Source organism: Peromyscus eremicus, chromosome 4 (genome assembly GCF_949786415.1).
Source record: "Peromyscus eremicus chromosome 4, PerEre_H2_v1, whole genome shotgun sequence".
Lineage (NCBI taxonomy): Eukaryota > Metazoa > Chordata > Mammalia > Rodentia > Cricetidae > Peromyscus > Peromyscus eremicus.
The window spans coordinates 6,934,667-6,954,689 of record NC_081419.1 but is presented as its reverse complement, the minus strand read 5'-3'; the positions used below and the strand labels follow the sequence as shown (position 1 = coordinate 6,954,689).

Here is a 20,023-nt window from a genome sequence, read left to right as displayed (position 1 = left end):
AGTTTCTAGACTGGCCTAACTGAGGTGGAAGATTCACCCTAAGTACAGGGGACACTCATGGGCTGGGGCCCCAGACTGGATAAAGGGGGAAGGGCTGACAGCAGCCACCTCCATCCCTCTCTGCTTTCTGACTCTGGATGCCGTGGGAGCTGCTGCCACACTCCTGCCCCCAGCCCCTCTGAAATGTGCGACAAAGTAAACCTTTTGTCCTTTAAGTTGCCTTTCTGGGTGTGTTTGTTACAGCAACAACACTAATAACTAGGAAGTCTCCAAACATAACAGTGCTAGAAAGTGGCAAAAATCAAGATGATTTTGGGACTGTGGGTCCAGAGGCTCAACAAGTACAGCCTTTGGAGAACAATTTTCCAATGTTGCCTTGGCAACACAGAAATATTTTCATCAAGGAGAAGGACTAAGAGTGATAATGAAAAGTTTCTTACAACCTCAGAAGGGAAGTGAGAGCAGATCGTAGAGCAGGGTTGCCATACCATCCACAACCACTGGGTGTCGCCACTCAGCACATTAGTAAGTGCTGCCACCTGCTGGCCCCTCACCATTGTTGCAGTGTCGGACGCAATCCTGAAGCACGGCCTGCCATTTGTCCTGTTCAGCTTCCGTCATCATGCAGAAGTAGTAGTGACGGGCATAAGGATGCCACAGGATGAGCGGGAACTGCGTGGGGCACTTAAGGATGGGGGTGGAGCCCGATTTCGATGTGGTCCCTGTGGAGACATAGCTGTGAGAAGCTGCCCTCTGCCACTGAGGCCTAGGCTCAGGCCTAGGTAAGGCTGTCCTGTCCTCAGGGTGTCTCAGCAAGGAAGCAGCTGACCTTCATTTTGACCTCCAAGGCTCAGCTACAGTAACTGAGAAGCCTGGCACCGTGTGGCCCCTCTTTCTAGAACTGGAAATAGGTCACACCCACCTTGACCGAGTGCCTGGCTTTATGAGAGGGTCGGGGACTCTAGTTCATTACATTCTTGGGTTTCCCTTCAGATTTCAACAGCAGAGGCCAAACTGGTGGTTTAAATACCCAGGGAAGGAGGGAGCATGTGGGCAAACAAAATAAACAGAAAGGACTTTTTTCTATCGCTTTGGCCCTCATGGATATTTTAGATCCAGCAAGACAACAGGTCCTGGGCTCACCACTGTGGTCAGTAATATGACAATAACAGTTGTCTGTGGTCCAGCTTTGGGTGGCTGGGATATGCTTACAGGGCACACCCCGAGGCCTTCGGGCCCTCTCAGCACCAAGGTTCAGTTGATACTGAAGAACTTGACATCGGAAGGGAAGGGCTTTACCTCTGTGGCCCCAACAAAAGGATAGAGAGTCAGTCCTGGAGTCCAGGAGAATCGACTACCACGTGGCATCTACAGCCACACGGGCTTTAGTTCCAAGCCTCACATCCCAGGTGGGGGCTGAGTAGAATGGGGAGGTCTAAGATAAAGCCTCAGAAACCCCTGGCAGGGTCACCATCATCTCTCCCAGAGACAATCATGGTCTCAGGGAGGTGGGAAGGGCCTCCATCACAGAACTCTGGTGCACATGGCTTTGGCCTAGGTAGGGCCTGGCTGAGGGCCCACATGATCTGGGTCCAGACCCTATCCATACACAGCCTGGGGCAAACTCAACCTCATGAGCCTTTGGAGTCTCCCCTTTGAGGGCTCGGTTTGTTCAAGAAATCTGCAGACATTCTAGGCCCCACTGGCTGCCCTGCAGAATGGAGCCCAAGCAATGGGCTCAGGGTCATCCCCTTCCCTAGCCAATCCTTAGGCCCATGTAGGACAGTAGGGTCGGAGACTACTTACCCGGTAGGGAATTGCCAACAAGCTCCAGGTACTGGTCTACAGAGGTGAGAACTTTGTAGCCTGCACTGTTAATGACGGCTCTGGGTGGCATCTGCCGCTCATAGGCCTGAAGAGAGCAAAAGAAATGAAGCCTCATGGTTAAGAATGTGGCCAAGCACAAACCCCCATTTCCAGCTGGCTCCAGGATTATTCAGCTACTTGTCCAAGGTGGGGGAGGGGAGAACTAGAGGAGTCAGAAGTGACTGACCAACCAACCAACCGACCAACCGACTGACAGGGCAAGGATGCAGCCTCATGTGGAGTGCTTGCCTGGCATGCTCTAGGGACTGAGTTTAGTCCCCACAATGGAGGGCATGGAGATTGACTGTCGTATTATTGGAGATGGAGAGGCATAGACGAGACCCAGTTCTGGGTCCTGACTTCAAGAGCTGGGCCAGGAGGGAGGGGAAACATCCACACAAAACACTCGGCACAATGCCAGTAGATAAGCTTTGTTAGGGGGCAGTGACTACCATCACTGCCACTGCTGCCTCTGGGACCAGCGAGTCTGTGATTGTCTGTTACATATGAGACGCTCCTGCGGATGCTCTCAAAATATAAGAGGTGGCTCATTTCCAATTCACAAGGACAGGAAGTAGGCGTTGGCTCTGAACCAGCGCTGTCTCCAGAACCCAAGGGCTTTGACATTACCTTGAACTGCTCACCCCAAATTTCTAGGTTCTAAGCATCACAGTGTTTCAAGGGAGAGTTAGGTCAGTGCCCAGCTTTCCTTACAACTATGGGAGGGAAAATGATTCTGACCCAATTGCCCATACATCAGGGCTGCCAAGCAGCTGTCTGCCACTAGGGGGCAGACATCTGCTCTGAAAAAGACAGGCCTGTCTTTGGGGCAGTGCTGGAGAAAAGTTGGGCAGATGAAATAAAATCTGTAACATAACCAGGTGGGACTTCTCCCAAGGGCTCAAAGCAAATACAAGACATGGCCAAGCTCCCATTTCTGCTCAGACCCACATCAGGGCACGGAAGATTGGGGAAGGAGAATTCAGGAGCCCCACTCAGAGAGTGGCATGGAGGGGCAGATGGCCAGCAAACAGCTGGTGTGACTGCGGAAGCATAAGGATGGAGGGGGCTCCTGGGAGAAGTAGGAAGGCTAGCCACGAAGGAGACCAAGGCAAGCAGAGGGCAGGCTTTGCGCTGAGCGAGGGATTTGGTGGGGCTTGGGAGTGACCAGAGGGCAAGAAGGGTTTATGACGTGGACACCTGGACAAAGGGTAAAAGGACACTGAGAGAAAGACCCCCAAGGCAAACAGGTCTGGAGAAGTGGAGAAGGCTCAGAAAGTTTGCTTTGGCCCTGGGAAGTCCGTGGAGAAATACCGGGGGCAGGCATGAATGGGAAAGCATGGAGTCTGGAGCCTCAGGTTTGGAACGGGGGTCACAGAGTAAGAAGGAGGTAAGTGCAGAGGAGGGTGGCTGCCGGGAGCACACCAGGCTCACTCACCACTTTGTTCTCGTACAGCACCAGCCCATAGTTGTGGGGCACCAGGCTGAAGCGATTCCTCCACTTCTTATTGTCCTCCTGGTACTGGAAAAGGTTCCCAGAGAAGATGATGCGTTCATCCAGGGGCACCTGTGGGCAGGAAGTGAGCGTGAAGCCGAGAAGGAACAAGGCGTCCCAAGGAACAAGGTGGCGGCACAGCCACCAAGGCTTGCATTTTAACTCCTCATAGGGTGTCCCCTACACACACACACACACACACCACCGCCACCGCCACCGCCACCGCCACCGCCACCGCCACCACCAAATCCCTGGCCTCATCAGGGATTTGCACTGCGCCCACTGTACGGATGAAGGCCTGAGGTTTAGGGCAGTGAGGGACTCACTCGGGGTTCAAATATAATATGAGTGAAACCCAGCCTGGGCATTCATTTGGAGCCAGGCCTAAGGTTTCCCACTCTCCTCTGGTCCAGGGGAGCCCCCCAGGGAGGGAACTGGGGAGCAGGCTGCTTCCCCTGTCCACCTGATGCTTCTACTTCAGGGCACAGCATTCACCCAGCTGGAGGACACACCATTAGGCCAATACTTAAAAGGTCCTAGTATGTGAGCAAGCCTCTGCCCAGCTCTGGGCCTCAATTTCCCCTCAGAACAATGAAGACTTGAACTTATATCCAGAGAGCATCCCAGCTCTGCCAGCTGGCCAGGTGGCATCCCTGAGTCGGGGTGAGGAGAGACGTCAGACCAGCGTCCAGGCAAAGAGGTGAACTATGTGGGCTGCAGACACGCTCAGCCATTCCTACAAACCCTACAAGGATGAGCATGACTTGCATTCAGCTCCCTCCTCTGTACAATGGAGACTGTGGCCAACACCAGGCAGGCAGGCTATACAAAGCCAACAAACAGTGACCATGTCAGGAGTCTGCCAGAGTGCACGAGACATGTTCTCAGCTTCTGGGCCGACTTGGACATGGGAAGGGATGTCTTTACCCAAGCCGACACTATAGAGATCAAGGAAGCTTCTGGAAGGGAGGTACAGAAGCTGCAATGGACTGTGGGGCCCGGGGATCTAGGAATCTCCATTTCTAGGCAAGTTCTGTTTATTCTATGATAAATGTGGTACCAGTTACAAAACAGACCGAGTACTCTATGTATTGATGGGAAAAATTATGACTTTGCGTCTTGGTCTGTGGATCTTGCTCCTCCTCCTCCTGTGTTCTCTCCTGGCTCCTTTCCCTAGCTGCCCGACCCCCACCCCCTCCCACCCCCCACCTTCTAACCCCCCACCCCACCCCCTTGCTCCTCAGGGGAAAACTACACTCTTAAAAGGAGGGCCCATTGTGCTCAAACAATAGCCCCAAGACCAGTTTCCTCTCTAGAAGAAAATATTTACAGGAAAAAAATGGGTCTGCTCCCTCCCCCACCCCAGGCTTTGCCCTGGTCAGAAGGCCCCCACTTGGTGGTCTATATTTAGACTTCTGTAACCCAGCCCTCCAATCTGTCTTTTCTAGAAAGAAAAGCCAGGGTTTTCCTAACACCCTGGGAAGACCCAACCGGCGGCTCAGCTGGGCACCTACAACCACCGGAAGGCCCTGAGATTAGGAACAGTCCCAGAGGGTTGACTCTGAGGAAGTGCCTGAGCCATGAAGCCAGGCTCTGCACCCCACCACTGAGCACATCCCCAGATCCTGGGCCATCTCACTGAGACTGCCTGGCTGCTGGATTAGATTTTATTTTTAAGATTTTTTTTTCCAAAGGTAAACTGAGGTGTTGCAAGCAAGCCTCTAATCCCAGATTCAGGAGGGAGGTAGAAAGAAGGGGGACCAGAAACCCAAGGTAATCCTCAGTTACAGGTGGGGTTTGAGGCTAGCCTGGGCTACATGAGACCTTACTCAACAGAAAAATTAGGTTTTCTCAAATGGCAGAGCCCTGTTTTGAGTGGAAGGCCTGTGGAGGTCCACAATATTCCAGACCCTACAAACCAAGGGTATCCTTGCCACCCACCACTGAAGCCAGAGAAGTGACTCCCCAGCAACCCTCAGAGCAGGGAGGGGGTGGTGTGAGGTTCTCCACCACAAAACAACTACTGATTACTTTGTTTGCTGGGGTGGAAGGTGAGACACCTCTTTCTGTGTGTATGGACCCCAGATGGCCCTAACTCCTGCTGTTCCTCCTCAGCTCCTGAGTGCTGGGGTCACAGGCCCGTCGCCTCATCCTGACTCATTTGTTCTTTTACTGCAATGATTGTTTCTGTAGAAAATGACTGTGATCACTCTGGTGACTAACACTATTTCCCTTCTATTTCTGTAATGACTTCACATGGCAGTCAGCTTCATGAGCCATCAAAGGAAGCCCCTGGCCCTCAAGAACCCATCAACAAATTTCAGGCCACTCTTCTGGCTACATGTCCCGTTTGCCTGCAGTGAGACACAGTCCTGTGAGTGTAAAAAGCCAGACACACAGAGAAATTGCTTACCACAGCATCGGCCTCACGCCGCCTGAACCTTTTGTCTATCTCTGGTTCTGTTCTTGTTTTGAGACAGGGTCCTAGGATATAGCCCTCCTTGGCCTGGTGCTCACCACATAGCAGCCTAGGCTGGCTCCTACCTCAGCTTCACAAATACTGGGATTACAGGTTTGGGTCCCCACGTTGGATGGGCCTCTGACCTTGCCGTCTAGACAGGAAAAGCAGTTTAGGTCCTGCTCATCCGGGCTGAATTCAGGCCTCCCTTTCCTCACCACACAGGTGCCGGTGCACACCTGCCCGAGCCAAGGCCAGGCCACGTCCAGACATCTCTGCTCTAGAGTCATACACGGAGCAGAGACAAACAGCCCACCCTTTCTCTCCTCCCAAGGCAGGCTGCAGGCGGGGAGAAAGGGTTCTGGGCTAGGAATCTAAGCCAGCTCTGTCTGCCTCCTGGGCCCAGACCAGGTCCTCTGCGCTAAGCTTGGGACTTTGTACATCCAGATTCCCTCTATCCGTCAGTCCCTTCTCACAGCCAACCCCTCCCTGGCCCTCAGGGCCTCAGTGGAGCAGCCTTTTCCAGACCACCAAGACTCGGGTGTCATATTCCCAGGTCCCACTGTACTGTGCAGACAGCTGTTCACTGTCTGTCACCTTGAGCACTGCTTGCAGCCTTAGCACCTGACCCTGCAGCCGCAGTCATCTGTATAACCTTCTTGTACACTGTGAAGATGTGTCTTTGCCAGGCACCTTCCAGTTGGTTTAATAAAGAGCTGAATGGCCAATAGCTAGGCAGGAGAGGATAGGGAGGATTCTGGGCAGAAAGAGGAACTCAGATGAATCTAGGTGTGCCAGAGATGCCAGCAAGACATTGCAGAAATTGGACATACAGAGAGGTAACCGAGCCACGTGGCCGAACATAGATTAATAGAAACAGGTTAATTAAGTTATAGGAGCTAGTCGGGAAAAAGCCTAAGCTAAGGCCAAGTTTTCATAATTAATAACAAGTCTCTGTGTCATTATTTGGGGCTGGCGGGCCAAGAAAGTCCGAATACAGTCATCAGCAAAGATTTCCCTTCAGAGAGCCCTAGAGTAGTGTTCCAGGCACGTAGCTAGCCTCTGCCTCAAGTTGGGTAATTCAGCAGCCAAACCAACTGTTTCCTTCCTGATTTCACCCCAGCCCTGTTACCTCCAGGCCTATCACAGTCCCCACTCCAGGCCACACTGACTCCCCAGGATAAAGCCAGGAAGCTCCACAGCAAGCCTAAATCTAACACTAGCAATGGATAATGAATGACAAGGTCCTAAGGGGAGGGGAACCTAGAGCATGTGGCCTGGGACAGTGTTAATGGATCTGTGAAGCGGAGAAGCAGTGTTAATGGATCTGTGAAGCCACTTCCACACTGGAGGGGAGGACGCAGGACCAGAGAGGTTTGCCACATTTCGCTTGACAGTGAGTAACCAGAGCTGTCAAGACTGCAAAATGCAGCTGTGACAATGGAAAGGTTGCACTGGCAGTGTGTGGGGGGGTTTGCACTGGCAGTGGGGGGTTTGCACTGGCAGTGGGGGGTTTGCACTGGCAGTGGGGGTTGCACTGACAATGGGGTGGTTTGCACTGGCAGTGGGGTTGCTGTGCACTGGCAGTGGGGGTGGTTTGCACTGGCAGTGGGGTGGTGTGCATTGGCAGTGGGCGGGTTGCACTGGCAGTGGGGGTGGTTTGCACTGGCAGTGGGGGTTGCACTGACAATGGAGTGGTTTGCACTGACAGTAGGGTGGTTTGCACTGGCAGTGGGGGGGTTGCGCTGACAGTAGGGTGGTTTGCACTAGCAGTGGGGGTTTGCACTGGCAGTGGTAGTTTGCACTGGCAGTGGGGGGTTGCATTGACAGTGGGAGGGGTGGTTTGCACTGGCAGAGGGGTGGTTTGCACTGGCAGTGGGGGTGGTTTGCACTGGCAGTGGGAGAGGTGGGTTGCACTGACAGTGGGGGGCAGGGACCAAGTGAGGGAAGGTTACCTCAGCCAATGAAGGGCCCTTAGAGACCAGCCCACCAACACAGGGAGACAAAGGCCCAGAGAAGCCACATCAAAGGCCTCATGGGAGAAGGGCTGATAGAGCCCAGGCTGGACCCCCCCCCCCCCATGCCTCTCACCTTGCGCCAGAGCAGCTGAGCCTGTGGTGGACCGGTGCCCTCGATCTCATGGCGCATGCTGTTGAAGAGGGAGACGCCATATTGGTCCTCGTAGAAACGGAGGAACTCTCTCAGGATCTTCTCAGTTTTCTCTGAAAGGGAAGCATGCATGAGAGTGTGAGGCCCAGGGAAGGTGTATGGACACCTAGGGAATCAAGTCTGCAAAGTCCCGCGTGAAGAACTGTTCACGTGATGCACAAACGCCCTTTCACCCAAACTGGGACTGGTCACCTTAGTCTCTCACACGCTAGGCAAGGGCTTTGGTCGTGAGCTGTCTGCACAGTGGCCACCCAGTCCTGACAGGAAGCTGGTCAGTGGCCACACAGAGAGAAAGGAAAACCACATCCAACAGGCCTATGAGAGTCTCGGGCTCACTGGCGACCAGCACCAAGTGAGTCTGCTTTTCCCCTGGGTGGACAGGGTGTAGCGAGTGGGGACAGGTTCCCTACGGGGGCTGCATGCTCCTTTTGATGCCTTGCTCACACCTAGGACACCACATAAGTGAGCATGGACCAGCTAATGTGCAGTGGTGGGACTGACCAGCATAAACCAGTCCACCCAAGACAGAAAAAAGCCAGGCTACGGTGGAAGTGACTGGTAGACCCTGTGAAGACAGCTGGAAAGTAATGGTCTCATACGCTGAACACAGTCTCTGAGCAAGAATGATTCCTATTGGCGAAAAGGAACTGGTGAGGGAAAGGTGTGGCGGCCATGGGCTCGGGCCTTCCCGTGCAGGGATTGGGGGTGTGCAGAAAGCCTCCTCACATTTCATGCATTTGAGTCATTTACTCATGATTCAAATTCATCTACCAAGTTAACCCTTTTTTCTTCTTCTTTTGAAACAAGAGCGTATATAAGCCCAGGTTGGCCTCTAACTCTCTACATAGCCAAAGCTGACTTTGAACTCCTGATCCTCCAGGCGTGAGCCACCAAGCCCTGTTTAAAGGTCAGGGGTCAAACCCTGAGATTCATGTAGGTTGGGTACACACTCCACCAACTGGGCTATTGCTGTGTGATATTAATGTAAGACGTGTTACACTTATTTATGCTGTGAAAACTTTGTTTAATGACGCAAAGATGTGTTGAATTCTTTTATGTTGCATTTGTTTAACTCTGTGAAGATGTGTTATTTTACCTATCTAAAACACCTGATGGTCTAATAAAGAACTGAATGGCCAAGAAAATGGGTAGACGGGGCTGGCAGGCAGGGAGAATAAATAGGAGAACTCTGGGAAGAGAAGATCAAGGAATGAGAAAAGAAGGGAAGGAGGACATCAGGGGCCAGCCACCCAGCCACACAGCAACCCACGGAGTAAGAAGTAAAGACAGGTATACAGAAAGGTGAAAGGCCAGAGAGAGGCAAAAGGTAGATGGGATAAGTTAAGAAAAGCTGGCTAGAAACAAGCCAAGCCAAGGCTGGGCATTCATAAAAAAGAGCAAGCCTCAGTGGGCCCCCAAAAAGGAAAGAGTGAAAACTGCCACAGCCCCAACCCTGTGGGCCAGCGACTGGTTTCTCCTAGCTGTTCGCTTCTCTCTGGTGCTGAAGCAGTTTCAGAACAGAAAGGGTCAGTCTGTGGTCTCCAGAGCAGGCCCAGCAGGCAGCAGGTTCAGTACTGATCCTGCCTGGGTGTCCCTACTTATAGATGGGGAAACTGAGGCACCAAAAGGGCTCAGAAGAGCCTCCTCGTCCTAAAAAGCTGCAACTAGAATCTCAACCTGAGGTTTATGAAGCTCCCCTCCCTGGGCCTCAGTTTCCCCTGCATACTGAGAGGTCTAGAAGCAAGGACAGACCACCCTGCCTCCGCTGACAATCTTGGATTATAGTTCCAAAAACCTAGTCCTTCATCTAGGGACCCACTGCCCATCTTCAGGTCCCTAGAGTCAGTGACCTAGGGCAGTATTCACCCTTCTCAATGGCTCTGTGAGGCAGGGTCCATGTCATGGCCACTTTATAGAGGAGGAAACAGACCCAGAGAGGTTCTGTCATTGGCACAAAGTTACACAGATAGTGAATGATGGAACTGGGCTGGACCCCCGGGACCCAGCCAGGAGCTGGTGGCCAGGGAGAACCCGGGGCTCATCCCACATTACCGCACTCAGCACCCCTATCCCTGCCTCAGTAGCAGTAGAGAGGGGCATGTGCTCTGGGTAGCTCCGCTCACCCAGCACTCCACAAAGCCAGCCTTCCATGCAGCCCTTTCCTGGACTGAGGTCATGTCTGTCTAGATTCTGATTTGGGGGAAGGAGGAAGAATGAGTGAGGAGTGTGTTTGCATGCCTGTTTTATAAAAACCCTCAGAGCAGCAGTCCCCAGAGACTGCGGGAATTGTCCTGGAGATAATAAGGCTGGGGAAGGGTGAGGCTGGGGGATGACCATGGGCCTGTCACCCCCACAGCTATTGCTGATAGAGTGCTACCCCCAGGGTGGGACACAACTTCACGAGAGCTTGGTGCCACCACTGTTCCGGGTGGGGGAAGTGGCGGCTCAGGAGTCCCCTATCCTTGGGCCGGGTTCTGCTTTAACTCCCCCTGTCCTTGGGCCGGGTTCTGCTTTAACTCCCTGCAGGCAATGAGCGTCCTGACCAACATGGCCGCTTAAAGCTTCAGCTACAACTCTGAGGTCCAACCCAGGCCAGGGACCCTCAAACAGAGCTTTATCCCAACAACGGCAAATGTGGACCTGCTGCCTGGTCAGCCTCAGGAGGAAGCTGCCGTATTTAAAAAAAAAAGAGAGAGAGAGAGACTTGAATCTGGGCCTGCCCAGCCCATGGCAACTCTCGGCTACCAGGCAGGTGCCCGGTCTAGGAAGAGCCGTGCTCCAAAGGGTACAGCTGGCCTGTGAAGGAAGCAGGAAGAGCAAAATGAGCCAGGCAGAGGCCCAAGTCATGTCCCAAACCATCGAGGGTGTCTGAGACCAGGCCAGACAGGTTGTGTAGTGAAAGAAGCTTCTGGACGCCCTGAAAGCAGACACACCAGAAAGGCCTGTGACCAGTGACACTGGTGGAAGCTGGATCAGCAGGGGGCTGCAGCTCAGCTCCCTAGGCCAAGGCGCTGACACTCGTGGGCCTAAACATGCTGGGCTAGGAGCAGCCAGGACAGCCCCAGGGCCTGGGGTGAAAGCCACTCAGTATCTTTTCACACAAAGTGAAAATAAGTCACCCAAGGGAGATGGGACCACAGCTCCGGAGAGGAAGCAGGAAGCCTAGGGAAGGAGAAGCCACGGGGCCCAAGGAAAAAGTGGAGAGAAGGGCAGAAATGGTGTGGGATGGGGGCGTGGCTCCACTAAATGATGTGAAAAAGGGGGCACACTCATGCATCCAAGAACAGAGTGCCCGGGGGAGCCCTGCTGCAGCTGACTGCGGTCCCAGGCACTCTCCACTACTTGACCTCAGGAACCATAGCAAACTTGACCCAAATTTGGCAAACCCTTGGCCAGCTGATCTTCCAGAATCGACCGGCACAGGCGAAGGCAGGACCCTCTTGCTACATATCTGCTCCCAATCCTGGAGCGGACGGGACGGGACGGGATGGACTAGGGCGGCAGCTGGTGTTGGGGTTACAGACCTCACATGTGGGTGGGGACAAAGCTGGCTGTCCCTTTCTGGGTCACACTCAGCGGGGGCTTGACGCAGGGAAGGGACCCAGGGGTGGCCCAATGACCAAACGGTTATTGAGCAAAGACAACAATGACTGGGGGCTCAGCATCGGGACCCGAGAGCAGCCGGGCAAGTGGCAGGAACGGTGGTCTGTGAGTTGGCACCCCAGGAAGAGCTGGGAGAGGCCGACAGAGGTGGGCAGAGCCCAGTCAGCCTGAAAAGAACTACCACGTGCTTGGTACTAAGGAAGTGCTCCCAAACACAAGGGATGGGGAGCTGGGATCTTCAGGGGGCAAAGGGGACCCCAAAGATCAGCAGCACTCCATTGTTCTAACCTGGACTCAAGACTCTCAGAGCTGCATAGGAGAAGACATGAGGAGGTACATGGGCCTGGCTCAAGCCTTACCTCCCTGCCAGTGGGCTCTGCAAGCCCAGGCAGTCCCCTTTCCTTGGGGGCCCTTCACAGTGTCCACCCTGTAAATGCTACTTAGCACCCCTTTAGAGATAGTGTCTAACTGTATATACCCCAGGCTGGCTTGGAACTCACTCTGTAGCCCAGGCTGGCCTGCAATTCACATCAGTTCTGCTTTCACCTTCCTGAGTGTTGGAATTACAAGCGGGAGCCACCAAGGCCACTGCTTTTCTCAATTGTTGCCCGAGGCTAGCTCCAGAGAGCGTCAGAGGATTCCATGACTCAGCATCCAGCCTAGGATCTGCGGGAGGTACCTAGGGCTGGGGGTGGGGGGTGGGGTAGACCTCTCTCTACACCTGCCCACATCAGCTCTTCCAATCTCTCCACGGCCTCTGGAGACACTCCAATGCATGGATTTGGGGTTTCCGAGGCCAAGGCTCACAACCCTGAGGACTGCTCTGAACCAGAAAGGGTGAAGGGCTGGCTAGATCACACAGGAGATAGAGATGGTCAGGATCTGAGTGGGCTCCGACCACTGTCCACAAAACCTCAGAGGGCAGTGGGGAGGCAGCCTGTGGCCCCACCTGATGAGAGAGGACCAACCCCGGGGGCCCAGAACTGGAGGCTAGTACAACAGCCATAGATGCATGGGTGAGGAGTCTGTGGGCGTGGGCTGGCCTCACCCACCCAGGTTGCATATTTTCACCCACCCTCACCCTCCTATGCACTGACTCAGCCAGATGCCACTGCCTAAGGAGCTGTGGGAACCGTAGAAACTGATGGGCCCGCCCTCCAGCTTCCTGTGAGAGGGAGGCTTGGGGCTGCCCAGTTCTCTCAGACCCTCACCCTTCATAGAAGCCTGGCATCACAGAGACCCTCACAGGGGCAGACAGGATGTGGACAGGGCAGGTTATGGACAGTGCCACATACACAGCCCAGGGCACCGAAAACACTAGTCTGAATTATAACAGTGCTCGGCTTGTAACTATGGAGGCAAGAGGCGGGCTGAACCACTCACTGCCAGGTACAAGTTTTTAGTTTTGGTTTTTGGTTTTTCAAGACAGGGTTTCTCTGTGTAGTTTTGGTGCCTGTCCTGGATCTTGCTCTGTAGACCAGGCTGGCCTTGACCTCACACAGATCCACCTGGCTCTGCCTTCCGAGTGCTGGGATTAAAGGCATGCGCCACCACCGCCTGGCCTCAGGTACAACTTTTATAGCTTGAAAAAAATCCATTAAAGATTTTTTCTGAAAGAAAGGAAGGGAGGGAGGGAAAGAGAGAGAGAGAGAGAGAGAGAGAGAGAGAGAGAGAGAGAGAATGGAAGGAAGGAAGGAAGGAAGGAAGGAAGGAAGGAAGGAAGGAAGGAAAGAGAAGAGAAGAGAAGAGAAGAAAAGAAAAGAAAAGAAAAGAAAAGAAAAGAAAAGAAAAGAAAAGAAAAGAAAAGAAAAGAAAAGAAAAGAAAGGCAGAGCCAGGCAGATCTTTGTGAGTTCGAGGCCAGCCTGGTCTACAGAGCAAGATCCAGGACAGGCTCCAAAACTACACAGAGAAACCCTGTCTCAGAGAGAGAGAGAGAGAGAGAGAGAGAGAGAGAGAGAGAGAGAGAGAGAGAGAGAGAGAGGAGCAGGAGAGGAGAGAAGAGGAGAGGAGAGATCAGACAAAACTGGAGTTAGGGAGCAAGGCTTGTGTGTGTCCTCTGTGTGCACCCAGGTTCCCCACCACACCCCAACCTGGGCTGCGTGTCCCATCCCTGCTCCTGTGCCAGCGATAGCCCTCAGATGTGGGCTCACCTCACACAGAAGCTGGGCTACCCGCCTCTGCCCAACACGCAGATTTTTCTGCCGGCCCCAGGGATCAGGTTGCATACACGCTCCCATTTCCCAGGTTGTAACAGGAGGCTCGGGGAGACCATTCCACAGTAAGTCAACAGAAACCAAGCTGGCCCCGTGTGGGTCATCCCAGGGGCCCTGCCTGGTCCCCTGTCACCCTAAGGACAGCTGGGAAATCCAGAGCTATGTCAGGCAGTCTTGGAGCACCAATGCCCCAGGCCTTGCAAGGTCTCTACGCCATGTCTCAAGAAGGCAGGGTATGCCATGAAGCTCTGAAAAGGCCAGTTCCCAGGACATGGGTCCAGAACAAAGTATTCTTGTTCTCTCTGTCTCTCTGTGTCTCTGTCTCTCTGTCTCTGTCTCTCTCCCTGCTCTGTGTGTGTGTGTGTGTGTGTGTGTGTGTGTGTGTGTGTGTGTTGAGAAGCCCAGTCTTGAAGCAAGTCAGTTGAGTAAGGGGTGGTGAGTCTTGATGCAGCTGGATACACCCTTCGGAGGGGCTCAAGGGTGACCCAGAGAGGCCCCTCACCAGCCAATCCTCCTAATTCTGTGCCCAGAATTCCCAGAGCTCCCTGGGTGTGCCCACTGAGAACTCAGCACAGGCTTCTCAGCCCTTGTGGTCTTGAGGCTCAGAGACACAGCCTGGAAGAAGAGAGAAGAGGAATTTCAGAAGGAGGAATTAGAGTTGTTTATCTGAGTGGAGAGGGTTCCACCACGTAGCCCAGGCTGACCTCAAACTGGAGACAATTCTCTTACTGAAGCTTCCCAAGTACTGGCGTTACAGGCTCTGTCACCAGACCTAGTTAGAAGTGGGACTTTTGTTGTTTTGTTTTTGTGACGCTGAGGACCAGATCTAGCCAGGGCTTCATGCATGCCAGGTGAGCAGTCCACCAGGGAGCTACATCCCAGGCCCACGGGAGTCGGCTTTGACTCCTACTTCCCCCAGGCCCTGTCCAGAGTCCCCATGCCCAGTGGCCTTTCACACTGCCATACAGTGCCTTTATGAGACCCTAGCTTTACTCTTCTATGTCCTTACCCAGGCCCAGGGGGATGCAAAGCAAGCTTAACTGTCCCCATTTGACAGATGAGGACATTCAGGCTCAGAAAGGCAAAGTGACTTTCCCAAGGTCATAATCTGTGAGTGTCAGATCAAAGAGACTAGTTTGGCTCTTCACCTCCCTACCTGCTCCCACCTACTGGACACCCCTTCCCTGGCTGACCCTCCCTGGGCTAAAATGGGCAGGTAGGTCTCAGGTGACCTAAGGTCTTAATGAAAATCTCAGCAGTGCTGCCCTGGCCTTGGGAGCCAACCAAGACGCTACCCTCAGCACTTCCACTGAGCTGCGCGTGAGTCAAGCAGGTTAGGGCTGACCACAGTCACCTGGGACTGACAAGGGGCTCCAGCACCTCGGTGTCTTACAGGTACAGGCTCTGGGTTCAAGTCCCACCTCTGCCCCCTAGCTGATGGTCTAGGCCAAGGCACTTTCCCCCTGTGAGCCTGTTTGCTTCTCTTCAAGATGGCACATCAGTACACGCCCGACTGGGTGATGAGGAAATCTGAACCAATGAGCATAAGACACTTGGCCCTGACAAGGACAGTGCACATGACCAACACTAACAGCAGCTCAGTGGCCGGAAGAATGCTGATCTCTGATTTTCCAAAGTGACAATTTTAGGGATCATGTTACTTCCTGTGTAGATAGCAGAAGCCACCAAGAACAAGGGCCCCAGGGTGCCCTGAAGTCCCAGAAGCCTTGGGGAGCTGGAGAGGGGTGCTGGGCCTATCCTGCAGATTAAGCTGAGTATGGGGAAGGTAAAGAGGGGTCCCTGGGGACACGCTGCAGGAAGAGTCTGTGAGCCCCTGCATGCTACACCCCTGTGGAAACCCTACATAATCTCTATCCACAGGAGCACAAGAAACTGCGATCCCCTCCCACACTGTTCATGAAAGAGTAGCCCAAGCAAGAGCTGAGCCCAGGTCCAAGACCCAGGGCCTGAGCCTGAATCCCCTTCCACAGCGACAGCATGAGGACAAAGAAGACAATCTCCAACCAGGACAGCAGCCGACCTCGTGTGGACACAGGGACTTCACACAAATCCTACCCTGATTTGGACTCAGATGTGGGCACTGAGCCAGGCTCATCCTGTCTGGCTGGTCCATCCAGCAGGCTCGAGGAACAAGCCTCACCACCATGCCCGGCCCAGTTTCAGGGTTTCATGGGGACTGAAACCTAGCAGGTGGCAGCACCTGCAGGGTGGGGCGGGCTCAGAACTGGCCTGCCTGGTTCTTGGAGCACTGGGGATCGCTCCAGATAGGGAGGTGGGGCAGTGGCTAGGACGATGACCCACCCACCCCAGAAACTAAGGAGGCAGGGACTCAGGTTCCCCATGTCACGAAGTCAAATACCAGAAACTACATCACCTGACTGGTACAGCCAGAACTGAGGCCCAGAGAGCCAGTCACACACTCCTTGAGTCACACAGCACAGCTCAACAAAAGGACTGGAGTACCAGGTCTCAGAGTGTCCCTACAGGCTTTCTCCTGACACCGAATTCTTACTACTTCCACTTCCACTTAGGTCTCCTCAGCCCCGGGAAAAGGCTCGTGTAGCCCAGGCTGGTCTCAAACTTGTTATGTAGCCAAGAGTAACTCTGAATTCCTGAGCCCTCTGCCTCCACCTCCCAAGTTCCACAATTAAAAGCATGGGTTGCCACACCCATCTAAAAAAATGAGGGTTTTTGTGTTTTTTTTTTTTTCTTGCAGCATTGAGGATCAAACTCGGGACCTCCCACATGCAAGGAAAACACTGCCAGCCGAGCTGTATCCCCGGCCCTGCGTCGCAGCTGCTTGCATTGACCTTCCTCCACCAATGCTCTGAGAGGTTAAGTGACGTCTGAGAACACACAGCATAGAAACAATACGGGGGGACAAGTGGTGTCGGGGCCACACTGGAGAGATGGCTCCGCTGGTAAAATGTCTGCCATGCAACCACAAAGAACTGAGTCTGGATACCCAGCACCACATAAAAATCCAGGCATAGCACCCCAGGTCTTTAACCCCAGTGCTGGGGGCGGAGACAAGCAGGTCCCTGGGGCTTATGGGCTGGTCAGCCTAACTGAACTAAGGAGCTCCAGGTTACGGGAGAGACCCTGTCCCCAAAGTAAGGCACAAAGCAAATGTGGAAGACTTCACATGCACTTACAAATCACCTATATAGGTATCCAAAGACACATGCAGACACACACTCCACACATATATACATACATGAGTACATACATAAATGACACAGACTCAGAACCAAAGTTTGGGAAAATACATTTCACATCCACCATGGAGACTGTCAGCCTCTGGGGTGGATACGGCAGCCTGTGGGTGGCCCCATCAGGAGGACCTGATGCGGGGCCCTGCTGGCGAGTTGGGAAGAAGGATAATGATGGGCTCCACCATCCAGCAGGAGGGAGGGAGTAATCGGCCCATGAGAAGAGCTGGGGCCAGCAGGCCAGGACCCTGCAGAGCCAGGGTCAGGGAGAGAGAGTGTGACAGCCACCAATGAGGCTTATCCAGAGAGCAGGGGCTGATGCAGGCCCCTTGACAAGAAGTCCAAAAGGAAGGGTGTCCTCAGCAATGGCAGGTGCCTGGGGCTCTGCTTCTGGGCCTCAGAGGCTAACTGTGAGGTGACTCCTGTCAGTCAGCCTGCCAGCTCACCTCAGCTCAGCCTGCACCACCTGCCACTGCCCAGCCCGGTCACTACCCTCTTACACCTGCCTCAGCCTCAAACTATTCCTGACTCCCGCTGGTTGGTGTCATTCCAGGAGCCAGCATGGAATTGCCTGGCCCTCCCATGTTCACAGACCTTCTAAGGCTCCCTCTGCCCTTGGGATAAAGGCATGGCTCCTGTTATAAGTACCCTGAGTCCTCTAATATCTGACCATCCCCCTCCTCCCCGAACCATCTCTTCCTTTGGGAATCCCCAGGATGGGTGGGTGCTCCCCGCTTATCCACGCTCGACTTCTCATAAGTTCCACCCACCCTAGGCTCCTCACATGTAAGAGAGGTTTGTGTAGAAGCTGGGGCCTCGGAGGCGCCTGAGGATGAAGGAACACAGCCAACACAGTCCTTCTTTGTGGGAAAGTGGGTGTCACATGAGCCTTCCCTCCTTCCTCACTGCAGGTGTCCTGAAGGGACCTTCTGCTGAGTTAGCCTCTGACACCAGGGACTAACATGGAAAGCCTCTCCCATGAACACAGCTCCACATGTGCCTGTGTATGTATTTGCTGTGGGCTGGGGACATGAGTGTCCAGGGACCATGCTTCACTGGACTCTGCCATCTTGCTGAGGATAGACTGAGGACCTATAGAGCTGATTGTTAGTCACAGCCAGATGGCTAAGGATACAGTACAGTGGTAGAGCACCTGCCTATCACTCACAAGGCCCTGGGTTTAATCCCCAGGACTACCAAAAAAAAAAAGTTCTTATTTAGACACAGGTGGAGAGGCACCAGGCTGGCAGGGGACCTATCATTTCTCATGCAGGTCACAGAGTATGACACCAAATCATGACCTGCCACAGTCCAGAAGCATCTAGGAGTATCAGTGCCACTGGAGAAACAGAGACTTGTCCACCAGGCCAGCGGGACCTGGACTCCGAGGACTGTGGCAATGTCCAGAGGATCAGGTGACTTACTTTGTTAAGGATGAGCCTTCAACAGCCCCAGGAGACCTTAGGTTCCCTATCAGTGCTGACACAACACCTACCCATGTCCTGACATGCTGCAGCCCATCAGCAGGTAGCAATGAATGGAATCCAAGATAGGGGTTCTCAGCCACACTTCCCTTCCCACTGATACCAAGTGCATCCCGCTCTGCACTCTCTCCTACAACATGCCTTATGGCAGAACATCCTTCTTGATTTCCAGCTCAAAAGCTCACTCAGACTCCCTTGCCCTGCCCCCACCACTAAGGCTCTTTGGTTCTCCATTTGCATGTAATTATAACCATCACAGCGTGAGCTAATGCATGCCACACTTGCCCAGAGCCAGCACTGAAGCGCTTCTGAAACACGTTAGCAATAATTGTCACATGACTTCATTTAACCCCACCAGGACAAACTGTTAAACCCATTCTCTGGATGAGGGATCCAAGGCTCAGAATTCAGTGACTTGCCTGCCCAGCATTAGACAAGAGAGCAGAACCAGGCATGAAGCCACAGACCCCCTGCTATCCCTAATGGTAATGGAGAACTCTGAGATACGATGGACCCTATGGTTAATAGTCAAGGCTTCGAGTGGTTTGCACGGACTGAATCCTGCCCTGCCACATTCTCTCGTTAACAGGCCACTGGAACTTTGGGAAGGCTGACCCTTGGACAGGTGGGGAGCAGAGGTCAGAAAATTAGGGAGCAGATCTCCAGGCTCTTTCCACCCTGGCTCCCCAGGACTCAGCCTGGCCTCTGCCCTCTCTCCCTGATCCATCGAACCCCAGAGTGAAGGGTTATCTAGTTCCAGATGCCAAGACGGCCACCTGCAAAGGCTCTGAAGGCCCAGGAGGGCTGGGTCTCCTTATCCAGACAGAGTTGGGAGTAGTCAGCCGGGACTTTTACAGAAAGCCGCCTTGCAAACTTCTCAGTTAGCAAATATTTAACCAGAACTCAGCCACAACAGGTCTGGTGAAGAGTAAATGCTGAAATAGGGGGACCTGAGGGTGGAGAGGGCAGCCAGGGTGGAGGCCTGGGGAAATGTCTGGAGGTGGGGGGAACACCCGAAACTGCCCTGCACATCCTCCACTTCAGTCGAGAAAAATCAGTTCCCATCTGGACACAAACAGGAGAAACAAAGGCCTTCTCATCCCTTCCTAGCTCCACCCACCTGCCTGGCATCAGCTCTCCGCTCCCAGCCTCCAGCTGGCAGCCTGTTCTAGGAGGCCAGGACACTTGGGGAACAGACAGAGAAAGGGGGCCCAGGCCACCAGCAACATCCCCAACCCAGAGCAGGACAAGCCTGTCTACACCTACCGCAGGCCTAACACAGGACTGGCATCATGCCCACCCTCCAAGAACCTCTCTCTATGTGTCTCCAGGGATAGGCTCTGGGGATCTGATGAAGGAGATGGACTGTCAATAAAAAAAAATTAAAAAAAAAAAAAACCCACAATGGAGATGGCTCAGTGGTTAAGAGCACTTGATGGCTTTGCAGGGGACCCGGGTTCTGTTCCCAGCAACTGCATGGTGGCCCACAACTAGTTCCAGG

At 53.6% G+C, this 20,023-nt stretch overlaps 1 protein-coding gene across 1 annotated transcript in view; it reads right to left on the bottom strand.

Moving 5' to 3' along the window:
- Niban2 (niban apoptosis regulator 2) overlaps window positions 1-20,023 on the bottom strand; it is a 44,442-nt gene that overhangs the window by 5,286 nt on the left and 19,133 nt on the right. The window contains exons 2-5 of the mRNA XM_059259044.1: window positions 7,911-8,041; window positions 3,305-3,433; window positions 1,807-1,912; window positions 555-722 (exon numbers count right to left, since the gene is read on the bottom strand). Coding sequence (XP_059115027.1) covers window positions 555-722; window positions 1,807-1,912; window positions 3,305-3,433; window positions 7,911-8,041 — 534 coding nt within the window. The remainder of the gene's footprint in view (window positions 1-554; window positions 723-1,806; window positions 1,913-3,304; window positions 3,434-7,910; window positions 8,042-20,023) is intronic.